This window comes from Phalacrocorax carbo, chromosome 2, assembly GCF_963921805.1.
Source record: "Phalacrocorax carbo chromosome 2, bPhaCar2.1, whole genome shotgun sequence".
Taxonomy (NCBI): domain Eukaryota; kingdom Metazoa; phylum Chordata; class Aves; order Suliformes; family Phalacrocoracidae; genus Phalacrocorax; species Phalacrocorax carbo.
Window position 1 is genome coordinate 100,650,585 of NC_087514.1, and position 20,867 is coordinate 100,671,451.

The following is a 20,867-nucleotide window of genomic DNA, read 5'->3' on the forward strand; positions in this document are numbered from 1 at the left end:
TTACTGCAGCTCCATCAAGTTTATTCTCACATTGCTCTCCAGAAGGGATGCCTATATATTATTCTCTGGGAGGGTAGGCATGCCTATACTTAAGGTTATCCAGCATTTCTCATTCTGAGACCCAGTAGGATCACTACCCAGGCTGGAAAAGAGCAGACTTTGGCTTTTTCAGGTGTCTGCCTGGAAGAATCCCGTGGAAGCTTGTCCTGGAGAGAAGAGGACAATCAGATGCTTTTCAGGGATGACCTCCTCCACGCTATAGTTTGATCAATCCCAATGTGCTGGAAATCAAGTGAAGGCAGCAAGAGGCTGGCATAGATGAACAAGGAGCTCCTGACAAAACTCAATATGTAAGAAGGAAGCATGAAAGAGGTGGAAGCAGGGACAAGTGACCTGGCAATAACATGTAGATGCTGTCAAAGCATACATGGATGGGGTTAGGAAAGCCAAAGCCCACCTGAAGTTGAATCTTGAGAGGGATGTGAAAGGCAAGAAGAAGAGTTTCTCTAGGTACATAAAGGAAGATGAGGGGAAAATGCGGGCCTGCTGCTGAATGGGGGCTTGGTGACAAAGGACATGGAGAAGGCTGAGGTACTGAATGCCATCCTTGCCTCCATCTTTACTGGTAAGATTTGCCTTCAGGACTTTCAGGTTCCTAAGAGACTGAGAGAGGTCTAGAGAAATGAGGTTTTACCCTAGATGGAGGATCAAGTTGGGGAATATTTAAACAAACTGGACGTACACAAATTCATGGGACCTGACAGGATGTACCCCCAAGTGCTGAGGGAGCTGGCCAACATCGCTGTGAGGCCACTTTCAATAATACATGAAAGATCATGGAGACTGGGGGAGGTTCCTAAAGACTGGAAGGAAGCAAATGTCAATCCTGTCTTCAAGAAAGGCAAGCAGGAGGATCGGGGAACTACAGATCTGTCAGCATCACCTCAGTCCCTAAGAAGGTGATGGAACGAATTTTCTTGGAAACCATTTCCAAGCACATGAAAGACAGGAAGGTGATAGTCAGCTTGGATTTATGAAGCCAAAGATATGCTTGACCAATCTGATAGCCTTATACAGTGAGATTGGCTGGTTCAGTGGATGAGGGGAGAGCAGTGGATGATGTTTATCTTGACAGCGTCTCCTGTAACATCCTCATAGACAAATGGATGAAGTGTGGGCTATGTTAAGTGGACAGTGAAGTGGATTGAAAACTGGCTGACTGTGCAGCCTAGAGGGTTCTCATCAACAGGACAAAGTCCAGCTGGAGGCCAGTCATTAGCAGTGTCTGGTAGGGGTCATCACTGGGGCCCACAGTGTTTAACATCTTCTTTAATGACCTGGGTGATGGGGTGTCACACTTTCAGTGACAGCAGGAAGCACATATCCCACCACTCTCAGTGTTCCCTCCAGACGTCCATTTGCTCTCATGCAAGTTGTGTTCCAGATGTGTGATCACGAGCACATAATCCCATCCCTGCCTTCTCAACTCTTCCTTTGATGCTTGTGAAGTCAATCTCCAAAATTTAAGAAACTGAGTTCTTAAAGCTTAATAATTAGGAAAGTGGTTTTTGTATGATCTCCGTTCTGCTCCTTGCATATATGCATAATGATGCAGTCTTTCATTATGAGAACATTATTCCTGCACAATTCTTCATTGAGTATGAAGGATGTAGTAAGTAGTTGTTCAGTATTTTCTGTCCTTATAATTATCCCTTATGCAGGGCTATACATTTATTTACTGTCTATTACTATTTGAACCTTTTGTAGAGACAGGTTTTTTAACTCAGGATCTTTTTTGCAGTCTTCATTTTTACATTGTCCAGAATCTTCTTCATGGGAGAAGTTGCATTAGAATCCAGGTGTCCGGGGCAGCTTTTACCCATTTTAACATCAAGGCAAAGCTTAATCTCTGCTGTTGCTTCCACTACCTGCAACAACAGTCAGAATCCCAAAGAAAGCGATCCTTATTACACAGGTCCATCCATTTCCAGGACAAACGCAGCCTTTTCCCTAAATGACGCTGTGGGTAAAATTGCATATCATCATACAGATGACGATGCTGCTCACAAAGATAGTAGCATAGTACCATAGTACCATACTCAAAAGGGAAGATAAATCACATCTGCATATAAGTCTCAGTTATAATATCTCCTAAGCCTTTTGAGTTCTGCAGGGTATTTTCTCTGCAATAGATATGTGGTTGATGACATCCCAGCAGGCACAATATTTTTTTTTATAGACCAACAGAAGTGCTTGGGCCTGCAATTAGCTTCTTTTCTGTAGTTCTCTGTACAATTCTTACGCATGTTTTACTTTCCACTTTCTTTAGGTTCCTTCTGTTAGCTCTAGCAAGTGAATTACATGTTTAATAGGTCCCACTGCAAACTGAAATATCTGCCACACAATTGTATTTAAAGAAAACACACAGCAGTGGTTTCTGCACAAGCCAGTTTATGGACAGCAAAGTTGCTTTTCAGATGAACCCCATGCATTTCTTTGAAGTTTCTCCACCAGCCCCACCACAGGCACAGCAGAACTCCACTTCCAGAAGACAGGAACATGTGACCTTCCCATTCAGGCCATATGGGCCACACGTCCTGGCCACCCCGCTAGGCTGGTGCACATTTCTGGGACTAGCTTTTTACATCCGGTTACAGGGAAGTGCTACCTGGCAGAGTTTCTTCTCCTGTTGGGGTAAGGATTTGCTTTCTATTCTTATGTAACAGTAGATGTTGTCTTTCTGCATTTATTGTGGTTGAGCTAAAGCATCCTTCTGAGCGTAACAGGGTTTTGCTTGTTTCTTGAAAACTTTTTAAACTTTTTTATGCACTAAGCCAGGCCCTTTTCCTTCACAAAGTAAAACACCACACAAAGAAACAATACTGGATTTAACCATTAATAGTTTAGCTTTACTTTATTTCAGGTGCTTGACTTAGGCTCTTTGCAGTGTAATGAGCTACTAGAAAGTTAGAGAATGAAAGAACCAATATAGGAAAGTGAATTCTGAAGTGTACCGTCCCTTAACCTGTGCACTGCCTCTTTTGCTCCCTCTGTTTGACTGTGTTTTGTTTCTGTTCCTGGGATCCTGGCTATTCCTACTATATCTACATGGCTTTTTTATACTTTAGTCTTTCTCTGTTCTTTCTCTTTAAAGGTCTGCTCTAATGACTCTTTGCTGTCATCACTTTGCTATGTTTGTACCTCGTTTCTTTCTTTATTGCTTTTTATCCTTATGATGTAACATCATGTCCCATGTTTCTTCTCCTCATCTTGCAGGACCCTTGATTATTTCCTTTTCTCCCCCTTTTTTCCTGTTTGTTTGGGGGTTTTTTAAATTATTTTTATTTTTTGAATGCTGTTGTCTCTATCCACATTGTTTCCTGGATGCCTTTTTTCCCTCTCCTCTCTTTCCTGAAGAGTCCCCTTTACTCCTTTCATGGCTGCCCATGGTTACTGTTCTTTCCTGTGATTTCCATTCCTTTTCCTCCAGGATACTCAAAAGCAATTTAGTGTTACCATTTCTATATGTGGAAAAAAAAAAATCTTTATTTTGAACTATGAGCAAGCTGGCTGCCCACCTGCCCGCACATTTCTCTATATCTGGGCTTTTCCCTCCCCCTTCACCTGCTGTCCTCACTCCTCAGGTTCTGCCCTGCTTTGGCCCTCGATGTGCCCAAGTAACCTTCTCCTGCTGCGAGGCAGCGAGTCCTGGTGTAGGACGGCCTCGCATGATGGGTAGTTAGCTGAAGATGGCAGAGACCATGGCAAAGGAAAACCATAAAAGGCGCTCCAGAAGAAGACTGAAGATGAACTCTGCAGTAGGGAGAGATTTGTGTTTCTCCCTGCTTCTGCTGAGGATACGCCTCAGCCGGCTGGCAAGGTGCTGCCAGAGCTGCTGTGGCCAAGGCGCGCTGGGGACAGCTCTCAGCTGCTGCACGTTGTGCACGGGCACAAGGTTGGACATTGCTGGCTGACTCCTTAGGAGCGGTCCGCAGCAGCAGAACTGCAGATTTAGTTAAAATTTTAAACAATGCTAAGGTTCTGCAGAAGAGCATGGCATTTTTTCAGTCAAGCCCTGTTCCTGCCTGGTCTGGAAGGACCGTAATGAAGACTTGGAAAGGCATTTAGATTTGGAAAGGTCCTGGATTGGTCCAGCTCAAACTTGCATCACCCCTAAAAGAAGTCTTCCTCATCTGTTGAAGAACCTGCAGTATCCCTGGGTAGGCTGCTGCTTGGTTTCCTTACTTCAACATCTATTGATCCCCAATTATCTAGATTAAATCTAATATCGCTTAAAAAGTCCAATACCTTCCCTATGGAAGAAGAGCAGTCTTTTTAGGACCTTTTGTCCATCTGATCACCACTGCCATGTCCTCTTCCCCTACTTGTCACCCCGACAAAACAAAAGCCAACCTTTGTAGTAGGACACATTTTTTCTGACCATGTTTTGTTCTTATTTTCCTCTGGATTCTCTTCAGTCTGTACCTTCCTTAACGTGCTGTGCCCAAAATTGTATGCAGTAGCTTAATCAAGGCCTCTCCGGTGCCAAACAGAGCTGAATTTCCTCCTTTCATGGAAAACATGCCCAGAATGGAAGATGCCTTCGTTTTACGTGCAACAACATCACACTGTAGGCGTCCATTCTGTCTGAACCAGGGCCAGACTGGGGGGAACCAGGGGCAGGGTTGCAGCCTTGATAGAACAACTTGTTTGTGTACCCGCTAGTGTTGGGCATGGGGAAGGTTACCGAGGGGAAGGGTCTTCATCTGCCTGATTCAGCAGCGTCAGCCTGGATGGGCAGCCTGCAGCACGTCTGTTGGGAGCACTGGCGGCAGGGTGCGAGGGGGCAAAAAAAACATGGGAAAAATGGGTGTGGGTAGTGGGTGCTGAGTGAGGGGTAGTGGGGACTTAATAAGTTAAGGGGTTATTTAAGTTTCGGGTGTGTTTAATAGGTGAAGATGCTGACCGGAAAGTGGAAAGAGCTGGTGGACACAGTTCCACTGTTTTCCTTCTTGGCGGTAATACAGATCCTGAGGGAAGGGAATATTTTGGTGGGTGCTCTCTTTTTGTGAAAAATAAATAAATAAATAAATAAATGACTCAGAGAGGCTGGTTTGAAGATTTTTGGGTGCAGAAGTACAACGACGACGGAAAGCACTGCTCCAGCTACCAGAGCATGAAATCCCGCATCGGGACGCCTTTGAACGGCTCCCTAAAACCGTCACCTGCACAGGCCGGTGCCTTCCCGAGCAAACCGGGGCGAGAACTCAGGTGACCCCTTCCGAGCAGCGGAGGTGCCGGGGGGGGAAGGGGGGAATCCCGGCCCAACGGAAGGGGGCCGCCGGGGCCACACACCCACCTCCCCGCGCCCCCGCAGCGGCAGGGTTTCCTCACGTCCGCCGGGCCAGCGCCTTCCCGGGGCTGGAAAGCGGCGGCCTCCCCCCGCACCCCGCACCCCGCAGCCCCACGCTGCGCCCCGCGGGTGAGCACATTGGGGCTGAGGGGCGTGGCGGCGCCGAGAGGCGTGGCCGAGGGGCGTGGCGGCCCCCGCGGCGGGCACGTTGCGGCCGGCGCCGCCGCAGCTGTCAGTGTCAGGGAACCGGCGAACCGGGATCCCGGCTCCTCGGCGGGGGAATCCCCCAGCCTCGCCCCCGCAGCCAATCGGCGGGAGGCATGCAAATCGCGGCCGCCCCGGGCCGGCGGCGGGGGCCAGTGGGAAGGAAGAGGGGCGGGGAGGCGGCGCCCCGTTGGACGGCGGGGAAGGCGGCGGGGGCCAATGAAGCGGCGAGGCGGGCGGGGCGCGCCCCGGGGGCGGGGCCATGCAAATTTGGTTTGAAAAGAGGGCGGGAAATCCGAGTTTCGCGGGAGGCCCTTGGCGCGTAACCCGTCTCCTTTCCCTTCATTCATTGTCAGCAGCCGCCGCTTCCTGGAGCCATTTTCCAGCCGGCCCCACACAGCGGGAGCGGCTCCGCTCCATCCGCCGCATCTGCCCGCCCCGCCGCCTCCGTCCCCCCCCGGCACCCCGCATCCTGCCGCCGGGGCCCCCCCGGCACCCGCAGCCCCCAGTATTTTGCGCGGGGCCTCGGCATCGAGGAGGAAAGGAGCTGGGAAGGCCGGGGGGGGAGGGACGGGGGGAGGAGGAGACGCGGCTGCGGGGACAGACCCGGAGGGAAGGATGAGAAGGGGACTCCAGCAGCCGGCCCCGGCAGCGCCGCCGCCCGCACCGTCCACGGACTCCAGAGCAGCCCCCGCCGCCTTCCCGGCCCGCTTTGCCGCCGGCACCTTCATCCAGATCCGCAGCACCGGCGCGGCGGCGGGGGCGCCCTGTGTTGTCTCCTCCTCCTCCTCCTCCTCCTGCACTGCCGCCGCCGCTTCCCAGGCTGCCGGTGCCTTTGCCCCGGCGGCGGATGGGGGCCAGCCCGCTGGCAGCTCGCTGTACTGCACCCCCCACGGACCCGCCGGCAGGACGGCGCTGCTGCAGCCCGCTCTCGGCGGAGGCGGAGGCCGCCCCCCGGTAATTTTGTTTTTTCCCCCGTCCCCGCGGGAGGGTGAAGGGGACGGTGGGGGATCAGCGCCAGGCAGGGCCCTCTCCCCGCCGCCGTCCGGGCCCGGGGACGGGCGGGCGGGGGCGTGCGGGGGGAGAGGGCAGGAAAGGCGGAGGCAGCGCTTTGTTGCAATAAACTTTCCTGCCTCCTTCCCACCCCCCCGCTGCCGGGTCTGATTTAAAAGGAGGAGAAAAAAAAAAAAAAAAACAGAAAAAAAAATAAAGGGGGGTAGGAAAATAAAAGCCTCCCCTGCCAGGTCCCGCCGCAGGGGTGCAAAGAGCGCGGCGGCGGGGAAGGGCCCCGCGTCCCCCGGGGCGGGGGGCCGGGCCGGGCCGTGCCCCGCCGGTGTCTCCGCTTCACCCCCGGAGCCGCCGGTGACGTCTGGCACACGTGCGCGGAGGCCGCGGCTGTGACTGGGAGCCGGGGCGGGCGGGGAGGGGGACGCCGCTTCCTCCTCCTCCTCCTCCTCCTCCTCCCTCTGGCCTGGGACAGCCCGACCGCCGGCCGGCCGCCCCCGGCCCCCGCCGCTCGCGGAAATGCCCCTGCAGCAGGTCAGTGACTCGTGGGGTGGCGGCACTCACCGATCCTCCCTCCCCCCACCTCAAATTCCACCCCCCAAAATTTCCGCCTCCCCCTCACCCCAAAAAATATTCCGGCCTCCCCCCCCCCCACTCGTGGGGTTTTCTTTGTCCTCGCTGTTTTCGGGTGCGCGTTGGCCCTCGTGGGCTCCGCCGAGTTGGAGAGCGGGGGAGGGCGCGGCTCACCCCGCCGGCGCCCACGACCCCCGCCCGGCGGCGTGGGATCCCGAAACTCCCTCCCGCCTCTTCCCCTCCCGCCCCGGTGCGCCCCTGCCCGGGCAAAAGGGGGTTTAACACCCCCCCCCCACCACCTTCCCCCATCCCAGCCCCAGCCCCCCCCCACCCCCCCCCCCCCCGCCCCCGGTCGGTGATGGTCCAGGTATCAGATGCTGCTGGAATTCTGAAATAGTTTTGCGAGAGCTTGGGAGCAGCCTTCGCGCCTTCGTGCCGCTGGGACACCGTGGGGATGGCAGGAGCTGCCTTTCGCGTGGGTTTGTGCAGGTGTTGGTTGCTGAGGTAGCAATGGAAGTTTCAAGGCTCGTTAAATCTCATCCAAAGCATTTTTAAATTTATTTGTTTTTTAAAAATATATGTATCTTTGCTGTAAAAGATACTTGATTTTTTTCATCGCTCCTGGTCCTCAGCATATCCTAGTGGAGGGGGATGTCAAGCAGGCTGATTCAAGCTGCTTTGTAAATATTTGGCAGTCCCATGCAAAGGTCCGATTCCTAGAAGGTGGTGTTAAGTGAATACAAAGAGGAATATCTGTAATGGGATGACTCTGGGAGAATAATTTCACAGGTTTTTTTTCCAGCGTTGTGGGAGGGATGTTGGGGTCATAGGGGACCCCTGAAATTCCTCCTTAATGGGTGCTACAAGACCATGAAATATACACCTAGTGCTTTTTTTTTTTTTTGGTATAGTATTTACCTCTCTAATGGGAGAAACTCCTGGCCATAAAAGTCTAGGAAGTCTTCTTTCCCCCCCCTTAAAGACTTAAAAGCAGGAAGGCAATTTTGGGATCCGCCTGCAAATAAGTCCCCACACAAGTAGTGAGTTTGTTGTGTACCCTCAGCCCCCATGCGTACCCTCTGCTTCAGGGAGAGACGTGGGATGGGGGAGGAAGAGAGTGGTCAGGTCAGCGGTATCTATAGGCTCGAGCTGGCACCCTCCCAGGGCGATAAGCCACCCATGGCACATGCCAGGAAAGGGGCTGCGCATCCTGCTCTGCCCTGACAGCCGTGCTCATGCGGGTGCCCCTCTTGGAGCCCTGCTGGTTTGCTGCAGACCCATCTTTCGGGAATTAAGGCTGATGTGCCCTAGTGCTCTGCCTTGTCTTTCTGTTCCACAAACTGCTTGGCGGAGAGACAATCCAGCCCTTTCACAGTTCCCCGGCTCCCACCTGGTTTTTCCCAAAACTCACAGAGGATTTCTGGGTCTGGGAGGCAAGGGTGTTTTCCCGGTTGGCTCCTAGCTGAGCTGTTTTGAGAAACTGGTATTGGAGACTGGTGAGAAGAGTGAGAAAACGCTGGCTGGTTGAAGCGGTGAGCTCAGGCGAGCAGAACCAATATAAATTTAGCGCTTGATTAGTTGAGTTGCAAGTAGTGCATGGAGACCGAGACCCCCCAGATGAAAACAAGGCCCTGCTATGCAAAAGACTGTAGGGATAAGTCTAAAATTTGGCCTGCACACCTGCGCTGGTTAGGGTTATGAAAATACCCTTATCTTAGCAGATGTAACTGCAGTGGCAGGCCACCCATCACTTCCAAATATAAACTATGGTATGACTGGAAAAGAGTCAGTACAGCAGTACAGTTTAGCCTGTTCAGTGGGGTGTTTGCCTATAGCAGCAAATGAAAAAGTTTCTTTTGCTGAAGCAAGCTGCTTCCCCTCTGGGAATTTGTTAGTTTATGGTTGTGTAAGTGTAACCGTGCTGGAAAAGCTTTGAAGGGTAAGCCTAGTCCATAACAACAGGCGGCTCCAGCCCCAGAGAGATGAGCTTGCACACTCCATCTCCCAGGCAGGTGTCTTGACACTGTCCAAAACCTCTTCCTTGCTCTGTCGCCGCCTGGTGCAGCGGCTCCAGCAACTGAAGGTTGCTAACCGGGCTTTGGTACCCTGGTGAGTCCCGGGCTCTGGGGGGCTGTGACTCAGGCTGCCTGCCCTTTCAACTTGAGGAGCTTTTTCATGATTCCTGTGGAGTTAATAGAAAGTGTTACCGGGCAGATCTGAACCCCTGCCATGGCTTAAACACAAGCGGTAATGAAGAATTAACCCTTGCAAAGCAACCATCAGCTTGTGCTCCTGTGGGAAGCCTGTGCCTCTGGAGACTGGGTCAGTGCTGCTGCAAGGGGCAGGCGGTCCTGTGTCCTCCCCTGCCTTCCTGCACCCTGCCGGGGCTGGTGCCACTTCCCTTCTTCCCTTCTGGAAGCTCAGCCTTCCCAGGATGGAAAATTAACCCTCACCAAAATAAATAAATAAAAGGCTTTCTGCTGGGCAGGCAGGTTGAACCAGCTAATGGAAGGTCTGGTAAGTGCTAGGGACCACCAAGGGAAGGCGGTGGCCAGGGAGAGGGCACAGGACTGGTGACACCATGCTCTTTTGGTGGCAGCAAGTTTGTGAATCCACTCGGGTCCTCATGAAAACATGGGAGAAATTAATGTTTGGCAAGGTACCCCAAAAACATTCTTGCTGGTGTTGGCTTCTCGCTTGGTGTGAGAAAGTCACTACCATTTGCAAATCCCAGTACTTAAAAATGGGGCTGCTGTAAAAGCAAGCTGCTCAAAATGTTTCTAATTCAAATAGTGGAGAATTTCTTACTGTCTTTGGGTTATAAAGATAAGCCTTTAAGAAGAGGGCCATTTTCTTAGCCATGAGAAAATGCTTAAATGGAGACACCACCCACATGTTAAGTCCTTTTTAAAAGGGGCTAAATCCTCTTAACAAGAATATCTTTAGAGAACTCCTGTGGCCTTTAGATGACATGAGCTGTGGAGAGGCTGGTTCGGCATACTTCAGAAGGGGGCGGGAGGATTTACATTTCCAAACTGAATACTTAGCACCTCTCTCATTTTTCTGGTAGTTTAGAAAGCACCTCTCCTTCCTTCCTTTGCAGCAAGTCACAGCTGGAAGGGGAGAAAAATGGGGTAGTGCACAGCCTTTCTCCTAGGTGTTAGGTAAAGGAGCAGGCCGAATAGGACATAAATGCTGAACAAGAATTTAAGGTATGAGAGAAAAACCTATAAGCTGCATGAAAGAAGTGGGTAGTTAACCAGTAGCTTTTCCTTATTTTGCAGGAATAAAAAGTTTTGTCTGGGTAGAAGACATAGGTGTTTTCATATGCAGAGCTGTTTTCCTATTTCTTTGCCTCAATAGGAATTAATGTGAGCATGAGACTGGGGCCTTTGCTTTCTGAATAGCATTTAAAGGAGTTTCTTTGGTGTAAATCCATCTCCTCCAGTGACAGACTTCTTCTGAGCCCAAGGAGGTACCACATGGTCCTTTGGCACCACTGTCTGAGGAGAGTTCAAAGAGGTATAAATCCTGATTGCCCTAACTGCCAACAAGCATCTAGTGGAAAGCAGGCATCCTAATAAAAATGTACAGGAATAGCCCGTAGCTTGCTGTGCTCACTGATGGTGGCTTTGCTATCCTCGTGCAGAGTCCAGCCATGCTGGTGTGGCTCCGTCTGCCCCAGAACTACTGAAGTATGTTTCCTGCCCCACGGTGATAAGGCTTCTGGCAGGTTTCCATGAGCAAGCAGCTGAGCCGCTCAAAGGCTTTACTGTTGATGGAAGGAGTAGGCTTGCTTTTCCCTCATCGTTTCCTCTGCAGCACCTTCTTCATCCTACTCCTGGCCTGGGAGTGCTCTTCCCACCCCTCTGCGCTTGGGGTTGGTTTTCTGCTGCTTTAACAAGGTAAAATAGCTGGGTCTCATGAGCAATTAGGTCTGGCACGCAGTAGGTATTGGGTGTACATAGCTCAAGATGGGGTGAGTGAGATGAAGGAAGGAGGCAGGAGCTTTCACATGCAGTAGTGTTGAGGTGTTAAATCGTCTTACTGAGCCTCAATTTTCAGAAGTTGTTCTTGCCTGTTCTGACCGTGAAGGTATGTATCTTCCTTGTGCCACCAGCCTGCTTGCCAAAGGCTGGATATGAGTCACTTTAGGGCCAGTTTATCCTTCTGTAGAGGCTGCTTCAACTGATTGCACAATTAAAGGCATTTTTCCCCCCTCATTTTATACCACGTACATTGGTGCTGCTCTGTGAATTTTTACAGTGTGCTCATTTGTTAGTATGTGCAAGCATTAAAAAAAAAAATCTTTAAACTTAGGAACTGCTGTATTTTGCAAGATGAAAGGTTCTCCTACTGCTTCTCTGACTACAACTGGCAAACATTTGAGGAAGGAACACAAGAAGAGGGCTTGCACAGGACAGCCCTTCTACTACTTGCTTTGAGAGAGCACTTCCTTGGTCGGGGATTACAATGAGTTCTACAGCTACCGATTGCCTGCGATTTTTGTCTAATCTCTGTTTGCATCTAGTTGTAGTTCTGACCTCATGTAGCAACAAGTTCTATCTATGATTTAGTTATCTTGTATGGAAAAAAAAATAATTTTGCTTCTGCCTTTTTTCTTTTTGAACTTGCTGTCTCTAGTGTCATTGGATACTGCGGTAGGGGAAAATTATTTCCTCATATGTTTCTCAACACAGTTTATGATACATTATCTTCTGTCCTCAGCTGTCTCCTCCAAGCTGAAGAGTGATAGACTATTTAATTTCTCCTGAAATGAAAGCTATTAATGCTGAAATAGAAGTGTCCTTTAAAAAAAATAATCACATGATTCTTGAAAACAAACATGGCTATTAGTTGTGAGGTTTTACTTGCCAAGCTTCTGGGGATTGGTAGCTTCAAAAGATGTTTTGAAGACATGGTGGACCCGCTTTGCAGGCCTAGTAGGAGCCAGAGACCCTTTCAGAGCTGGCTTGTTTCACAAGGTCTTAACCTGGCCCTGGGTGGGAAACAGGAGGTGTGGAGCAGAGGGGCCAGGTGCGCCTGATTACTGTAGGAAAGGCTCATTACAAAGTGTAAGTTGCAAAAACGAAAACAAAGTAGCACCATTCCTCTTCGGAGCCCCTGTCCTGTGTGGGCCTGTAAGTCTGGTGTGGCTGCGAGAGGTTCCCCAAAGCACCAAGAGGGGAACTGAATGAGAAGCAAAGATGTGATCTTTTCTTAGTAACTTCAAGTCTGACACCTTTCAAACCTTCAGGCTTCACTTCAGAAGGTGCGTTTTGGTCTGATGGCTGTGGTTCTGGTGGCAGGGTTGGTGCTGGTGTGGAGGAGTGGGAGCGTGGCTCAGGCTTTAATCCTGGCTTGTGGAGGAGCTGCCTGCTAAGGATGAGTTGGAGACTGTGACTTCAGTTCAGGTGGGCTTCTTGCACCAATGGTGGTACTGTAGATCCAGCCATGCCCAGAGCAAGACTTTGGCAGATGGAAAGGTGGTCTTGGTGTAACTAAATCTCTGGGTTTTGCAGTCTCTGCAAATAATCTCATTTACAGCTGGCAGCAGTGAGAGCATATATATGGTGGCAACCTACAAATGACTAAGTTGGACTTCAGTCTTTTGTTTTGGCTGGCAGAGTTAATCACTTCCTGTATTATTTTTCGAGAGCAGAATTGTTTGCTGTAGGGAGAAGAAACCCCCTTCATGTGTCCAGGGCAGTGGTGTGTGGAGAGAGGGAGGCAGCCTGCCGGTGCCTCCAGGATGGGGCTGTTGCAGTGCCTGAGGTGCTGCTGCTGAAGTATTTGGACTCAGTTTCAATTCCAGTTCTGTCTTCTGTTTGAAGACAGACTTGGCAAAATTGCCCAATTTATCACATCTTTAAAAGGGAACTATTTCACTTCTGTTTTCCTCAAGTAAGTTGGTCCAAAACCACACTTGGAAGTGCTATGCCTGGCATGGGTGTCTCCTGAAGTACTATGCTGTCTGCTTGGATGGTGCTGCTATGTGCTGGATCTCGTGGCATTTGTGGAGTTCTAAATGCCTTGTGGGCTCAACGTGAGCTATGGTAAATATTTCCATCTGCAAACCCTGCAAAGGGAGAAGACAAGAGTTTGTCTAGATGATGATGAAGCTGGAGCATACTGAAAATGGCCTCAGCTATGTAGTGGGAGTGTTCTACTGCATCCGCTTTAGTCTTCCTTTTGTACATACATGACTAATTGGAAATGTGTTGGTAGTGGTGCGCAAACTGAACTTGCTTAAGGTTAATGGCATGTGTTGTGTCTCTCCTGTCCTACTTACGAATGTGAACAGTTGTTGACCTGTAATAGTGTGAAAACTAACGCACTAGCTGTGTGACTACTGCACGTGCATGCCCTGAAGCTTTCACACTTCCGTGCCAAACGCCTTTTGCCTAGGAAGGACAGGCGGAGCATTGAAGATCACCTTTCCAGAATCAGCTGGCATCTTTTCTGCGACTGTGCTGAGTTATGTGGGCAAGTATGGCTTTTGTTTATTCCTACCTCTAAAAGTAAACCCAGTACTCTGTTTTGTCACTTTGTTTAAGTGACTTAAACTTAGGAGACTTAATTTGACCACCTCCATCTACTTTCAAGATTTCATCCGACTTGTATGTGGCTGCGTCTAGGCCCAGAAGTGACCACTGCCTATGGCTGACAGCATTTTCAGGTGCCTTACTTCAGGGGTCTAGGACTTGCTTATTAGGAAGGTATTTGGTGCTTCGATGTTCAGTTGCAGTACTGCAGATGTTGGGTCCTTGGTATCTTGAGCTTTATATGAACAAGCCACTGTTAAAAGCAGAGGCTATTATTTTGGCTTTCATTTCTGTATCTTTACAATGGGATTTTAGAGTCTCATCATGTAGACATTGTGAGCCACTAGCTATTTTGCAAAGATCTGTGAAAACTCAAAGAAAACACGTAAACAACTATTTTCAGTAAAAGTAAATTGTATTAGGAAACTGGATAACAAAAGGTGTCTGTCTAGCCTTGGCTGCTTCAGCTCCAGCATTCCTGCTCCAACTTGTGGTATGTGTGTGTTAGTTAATCTGTGAGTAGATTCTAGAAGTAATTTTCATTAATGAACTTCTTGAAAGACTTTAGCCTCTTTACAATACTATTCTGGTTTTGTTTGGGTTTTTTTTGGTTGTTGTACAGCTGTTTGTTCAAAGGTTGTTGCATATTGCATAACTTACTGCTAGAAAGTGGGGTGGGGGAAGAAACTCATTGGCAAACTTCCTTCCTTGTTAATTAAGGTGACATTAAAAGTCTCTGGTTTAGGACTCAATGGTGGCTGTCACCATGCAGTGCAAGAGTCAAATTCTTATATATGGTGTCAGGCTTATCGATCTGCTGTACTAGTTCTCTCTAAATATGACTTTTTCTTAATTTTGGTTCTACCCGTTAGTTATAAAATCTTACTAAAATTGGAGTGCAGGAAGAGATAAAATTTTCTTCTGCAAGCCACTGAATCTGCACTGTAGAATTTAATGATTTTTACACATTTTAAAGTACAGATATAATTTTAGAGTGAGACACTTATCCGTAGAGTGAGTGTACTATGATCTCTCTAAAACTTTCAAATTTGCCTTGCATGTTGTTCGGAAACAAACTGGCATGTAGACTTGCTTGCATCCCTCCTACCTAGGCTCCCATTTAAGAGGTGTCATCTGGCAAATTTCAGGTCTGGAAGTAAAAAAAGTAAACTTGTGGCCTGCCATTTATATTGGTATGGTCCATTTAGGTTGACAGTAGACTTCTGGCTTTTTGGGTGCTACCACAGTGTAAGTATGTAAAAAACATAAAATGATGTGCAGAAAGGGTCTTATCTTGTACCATACATGGAATGGTGTTTCTCATGTGTCGGGTTGTCTATGGTATACTGGAAAAATACATGCTTTAAGGAGCAGGTCTGAAGGGTTTGCTGTGTTCTCTGACTGCTTCTGTAATGGAATCTGGGCTTTCCTTCGTCCTCTGCTTGGGCTTTTTTTAACATCTGCTGGTTTTAAGGTCGTTTTTTCCAAACAGAGATGCTAGAAATTGAATTATATGGCATTATAATATCTTGAGTGATGCTAGTAACCTAATAGTGCCTTCAGTACTTGTTTTCTTGTGCTGCTAACTCTGGAATTAAATGGCAATTACCATGTATATATGCTGGTGTTATTTTGCCTTGCCAGCATCGTGTTTTTAGACAGCATTGGTCCCACACATTGACAGTCAGTTTTTTGTCCCTGTACAGTAAGCTAGTTCACACTTTGTCTAATGTCTTCGCATAGCAGGAATTGATGTTGGTTACAGCTCTCACAGAAGGCTTTTGTGTGGTGATATCTGAAAGCTGTCTTTTTGGAGCTTTTATCAAGGCTATTGCAATGAGGCTATTATCCCGGTTCATGGTGAACATAGATATTCACAGAAATTTTTGTAATATTGCTTAGTAAGTGGCACGCTGGTAAAGAGCGACAATGCTGGAGTGGAACAGAAATAATAGCCGAGGTGGCAGCCGTGCCGCGGTGGGGCGTTATCTGTCCTTGCAGACCGGGGATGGGGTGGGAAGGGAACCCTGAGTGGGGCAGACGGAGGATGGTGATCAAGGCTATCACAAGCACGAATAATCCTGGCTGTCGGCTCAGCAGAATAAAGTTTTACTTTTCATGGTAAGACTTTTATCAAGTGGCTCCAAATAACCCAGATCCAAATTGCTGTGTAATATTTCTGCACCTTGTTCTTTCTTTCGTTCTTTCTGCTTGCGCAGTATCTGTAGCCTAAAACCGTCTCTTGGGAGTTATGTAAAGCTGTGAGTTGGGTGAGAGGAAGCCGAAACTTTACAACTCTGCTGTAGTACTCTTTTTAAGCACAAACCTCTTGAGCTGGTAGAAAAGACAGCTTACTACTTGAGGTGGGGGCAGGGAGGGCTTTAAAAATTATAATAGCATTGTCACCGGCTGCTTTGTCCTGACAGTGGGTGTTTCGCTGGGTTTACTCTTTTTTCCCCTCAGGAACTGGGGGTTAGAAAAAGCTCTTTTTGTAAAAGACAGTGTCCTGAAAGATAAGCAAGTTGCTCATTTTCTTTCTCTGGTTCTTAATCATAAGAGCTGCCTTGATGATTTTTCCCACCTCGAATTAGAAGTTTATTTATAACATGCTAATGTTCTGCATGCCCGTCGGTATTACTGTTCTGTCGTGCTGAGCTGAGAATTGTTCTCTCGAATACTGACACCGTGAAGATGACATAAATGAACATGGGAAATTGTGTATGATAGAGAAAAATGCAGGTGGCTTTTGGTATGGCTTTGGTTCATACTTCTTTCTATAAAATCACTTCAATTTCCTTTCTGATTTCAACTGCTAGTCACATTTTTGTTGCTTGTTTTTATTTGTTACTTAAAAAGAAAATGCAGACCATTGCGTTTTGGCATCCTCGCTACCCTTTCATTCCTGTTGGCAAATTTCTCTGTGATCGTCTTCTGCAAATGGCCACCAGCCGCTTTCTTGGATTGCACGCAGGGGAGTGAGGAACTTCAGGGGGTATTTCCCCCTTCTCAGGGCCCTCGCAACAACTGCTTTGCAACCGAGAGCCTGCAAGGCCCAGCAGAGAAGGGTCTTCCAGATCTAGAGGTTAACAGCATCCCTCCCGGTGGTCATAGTGTTCAGCTGCTCTGCCAAAAGACCAGGGAGCATTCAAAGTCCAGACTGTGCAAAACAGGGTGTCTTGTGCATGGAGAAGGAAATGGCAAAATAAAAATGTGTCCCATGAGTTGCTGCACTTAGAGCAGCATGCTTTGTAGGTGTTTACAAGAAAGCTGGTGAAGAAATGTGCAAGAGCATCTGGAGACCTCCAATATTTTTTGCCTGTCACCCATTCTCTAAATATGCTGTTGCTGGCATTGGGGTGCTGAAGTCCTTCCCTTTTCTCGTTTGGTAACATCATGCTTTTGCTGAATATGTGGGAAGTGAATGCAACAGTAGTGAACAGGTTGCATGCTGTTGGCTAGACGTTAAGCTTAGGTACAGCCTTCTGTGGGCAGAAAGAAGTTAATACTTACAAAATTTTGGGGTTTGTTTTTGTGTTGGGTTTTTTTTGGGGGGGTGTTGTGCTGGGATTTTTTTTTGGGGGGGGGGAGGGGTGGGGGTGTAGGAACCCACTTTGCTGTGAAGGGAAATGTGTAGGGAATTCCAGAGACTGACATATTTAATTAAAGAAAAAGAAAAGAAAAGAAAGCTTGTAGGCAGGCAAATTCCCCTTATTCAGAGAAAGCCATATGTTCAGGATACTATCCTTAGTGTGATTTATTTGCTTCAGAATTAGGAAAGAGGGTTGCTAGGAAAAGCAGGATGCATTCAGTTCTTTCACCCTCTTATAGAATTTTATAAGGGCGACTTCCTTTCTCCCTCTTTCCCTGTTGTAGAGAATAATCAATTTAGCAATAAGTCAGAACAAGCAAAAATGTGATTGTTCTCATCTGCAATGCAGAGACTAAGACGGACTTTTTCTTTAGGGCCAAAAATCAGGTATTTCTGCCTCAAAGTGAATCAGGAGTTATTGAATAATTCTGTGTTTAGTAAGAAAGAATCTCAATTTCACCCTTTCTGTTTTCCCCTTCAGATTTGCCTGTTTTGTTTTTTTTTTCTTGACTACCCTTTAGTTCTTTCAATGGCCTCAATGCCTTTTTGAACACCTTTCCCTACTTCCTCGAAGTGGGGGAAGCAGTGCCAGCTGAACCAGGCAGCCATTATATCTGTGGCTAGCACTTCATCTGAAGTGGAGAAATGTGGCTTTCCCAGGTGTTTGAAGAGCTTGTTTGCCTCAGCATGTGAAAAGCAGCCCCCAAACTCTTTCAACTGGCAACAGAGAAGGCAGGAATCTCCTTAAGACCTTGCAGGGAGAAAACGCTAGGCATTTGTGAGATGCCTAAAAATATCAGATACTTCAGCTTGCCTGTTGACTTGTTTGATGGTGATGCCTTGTTGAAATGGAAAAAGCCACCAGATCTGGAATAGTTTTAAACTTCTTAAACTTTGCTTAATAGTGCAATGATACAAGAGGAGCAGCATAAAGATCCCAGCAAACATACTTGCCCACCAGGGCAGGCAGCCCTGGCTCTTTCACTGGTAGTGCAAGCATAGCATGCCTAGAAGACTAGGGACAGCCTGCCTGCCAAGCAGGGTCCTGAAAGGGTTGCTTTCCTCCTGGAAAGCCACCATCAGATATTTTGTCTATCTTTGGCCCCAGATACTTTGGTTAATGTTGCACAAATCATACAAAAATGTGTCATTCCTTCTGCTGCAAGGTTATGCTGGACACCTTCTGCAGGTATTTCACCTCTCCCTGAACGCTGGAGACCATGCTTTTTTTTTTTGTTGCTCTGCCTTTTGTATGAGTGCCCCCTTGCCCCATGACTGCATGGTCTGTGGGGTGTGAGCCCCAGCATGGAGCAGGCACAGTGATCTTCCCAGCTAGAACCTTGAATTAGGAGTGTGGGAAGGTACATGGTCCACTCTTCTCTGAGGGAAAATGTGGAGTGTAACTTAGTAGGTGTATTAGTCTGAACGGAGGTAGGCCTGCAGGTCAGGACTGATGCAGCAGCACGCTTATGTGAGGGACATCTTTATGCACATGCCACTACAGGCCCACCTGCTCATGCATCTGCACCTCAGTCATGTAAGACTGGAATTTTTTGGATAGTAACACTGATCAGGGCCATGACTAGTTGCTTCCTTGTTCTTGTATGTAACTGCATAGAGTGGCGAAACTTAAGCTTTCACGTAGCTTCATATCGTTTTCAGAGGCGGAGTTAAAACTTTGAATTTCTTAGGTTTACTTTGACTACTATCACATGGTTGTGGTATCCTGATAAGATTTTTCTCTTCAGAAAAATGGTCCAAAGATCAGCATGTAGCACTGTCCTTTTTGCAATGAGCTGATCCTTTTTTCAAGGCAAACTTTGGAGCTTCTCTTCTTGTCAGGGGCTGCATTTACCAGCAGATGCTTGGAGTACCTGTGACTTTGTGGAGATTGTGGCTTCTTCAGACTTGCTTTCTGAGAGCCTCTCAGGGGACAAGTTGCTAGACCTACTACTGGATCAGTCAGCTGCATCTAGCATCTTGGCTACAGCTGAGATTGGACTACTGATCTTGATGATGTGAGCTTCAAATTGCAAAAGAACTGATGAAGGCTTTTGATTGCATGCACAGAAAAGGCAGCATATACATATATACAGCCTTGGGGCTTGTGAGGACTAAGCAGGAGTCTTTCTTGGGAGCAGTGGAACAAGGCGTGCACTGGGGATACTGAGGAACTGGGTTTCTGCTTCTCCGCTTTAACTAGCTTCTTGCATCTCCCCTGGCACAGCAATATTGCATCAGTCCCTTCACTAAGTAGACTACCAATTTCAACAAAGTGATTTTTTTTTTATTTTTTAAAGTGTGGTATTAAGACCTTTAAGAAGGCAGGTCAGCAAGGTGATTTGGGTAAGAACCTTTTTCAGCTGCAATACGGAATTTTTTCACCTTAACAAATGAAGGTGGTGGTTTGAGCATACGCCAGTGTGCCTTTCCAGAGCTGTGATATGGCTGAACCACAGTGGAAATCTGGAACCGTAACGACACTGCTTATAGGAAGTTTGACTCCCTGCATTTAACCACAAATGTGGTCAATCTTAGGAGAGGCAATAACGGAGAGGAAGAAAGGTGGTAGTATTTGATTAGCTTTGTTCTCCCTTATTTTCTGCAGCCTGTCTGATGGATGCAGCTCCAGCTGGGAGAGCAGAGTGTGATAATATTGCTGACTGATAGTTCCAGTTTCTTCCTTGTTACACTCTGAAAATACTCTTTTGGGGTATATATAATAAGGCTTGCTTTCAGCATATTACATTTTATAGCCATGTGTTATTACTAAACAGTTGTGCTGCTTGGTAAACTACTCACTATAACTGAAGACAGTAACATATAGAAGAGGATTAAATTCCATGTCAAGATCCTTCAGATGGTCACTAGCTTCATGCAGGGACTAAAGCCCTAAGTAATCCAGTTGTGACAGGTAGCCGCAGTGGGTGAATGAGAGACAAAGGTCTTCCCATTGCTCCTCACCAGCGTTCCCCAGACTGTGTTAGCTCTGGTTCAGCAGCACTGGAATGGCTGTTTGTCTTGGAAACTAAAATATCCTCCTGCTTCCTATCTGCATGTTCTCAGGATTAAATTTCATTTCCCTCATAGTCAGGGTAGCCTTAACTGGCTGCTGGGGTAGGAAGGAAAAGGTGAATTGGGGATTGGGTCTGTGCTACTAGGAGTGCTTCCCATGACGGAAGGGATTTCCTGGAACCATCCTGGGAGACGCTTTGGGAATGTAGTTTCACAGTCAGCTTAAGGTGATACAAGTCAGTGCTGCCATGAACAGGGTCGTGCTGCCCTTCCTCCCTGCTCACGCGGTCCCACCGCCTCCTTGTGTTGGCGCCTGGGCTCATACCGCCCTGCACTTGGCCAGACCAGGGACCTGTTCCAGCTGAAAGCTAACACTGGGTGAGCGATTAGTTTTCAGCCCAGCGAGCTCCCTGGCCCAGCTGGCAGCGTGGCTGGGGCAGAGGCGGCCAGCGGGGGCTGCCCCCTTGGCAGTGGGGTGCCGAGGTGCGCCCTCAGTTTCAAATGCCAGCACGCACCCTCTGGCCACCCGGTCTCCCCATGTGTGGGGTGCCTCGCTTGGTGTGGCAGCAGACCGAGAGCCTCG

At 48.1% G+C, this 20,867-nt stretch overlaps 1 protein-coding gene across 3 annotated transcripts in view; it reads left to right on the top strand.

The window, feature by feature from the left end:
* The first annotated feature begins 5,872 nt into the window (after positions 1 to 5,872).
* Positions 5,873 to 20,867, top strand: part of E2F3 (E2F transcription factor 3) — a 40,826-nt gene continuing 25,831 nt past the window's right edge. Inside the window, exon 1 of one of the 3 annotated variants that reach the window (XM_064443693.1) lies at positions 5,873 to 6,514. In XM_064443693.1, coding sequence (XP_064299763.1) covers positions 6,176 to 6,514 — 339 coding nt within the window. In that variant the 5' untranslated portion in view covers positions 5,873 to 6,175. Of the gene's footprint in view, positions 6,515 to 6,767; positions 7,097 to 20,867 lie in introns of those variants that run through there. The other 2 variants (XM_064443692.1, XM_064443695.1) reach the window with 2 other exon arrangements.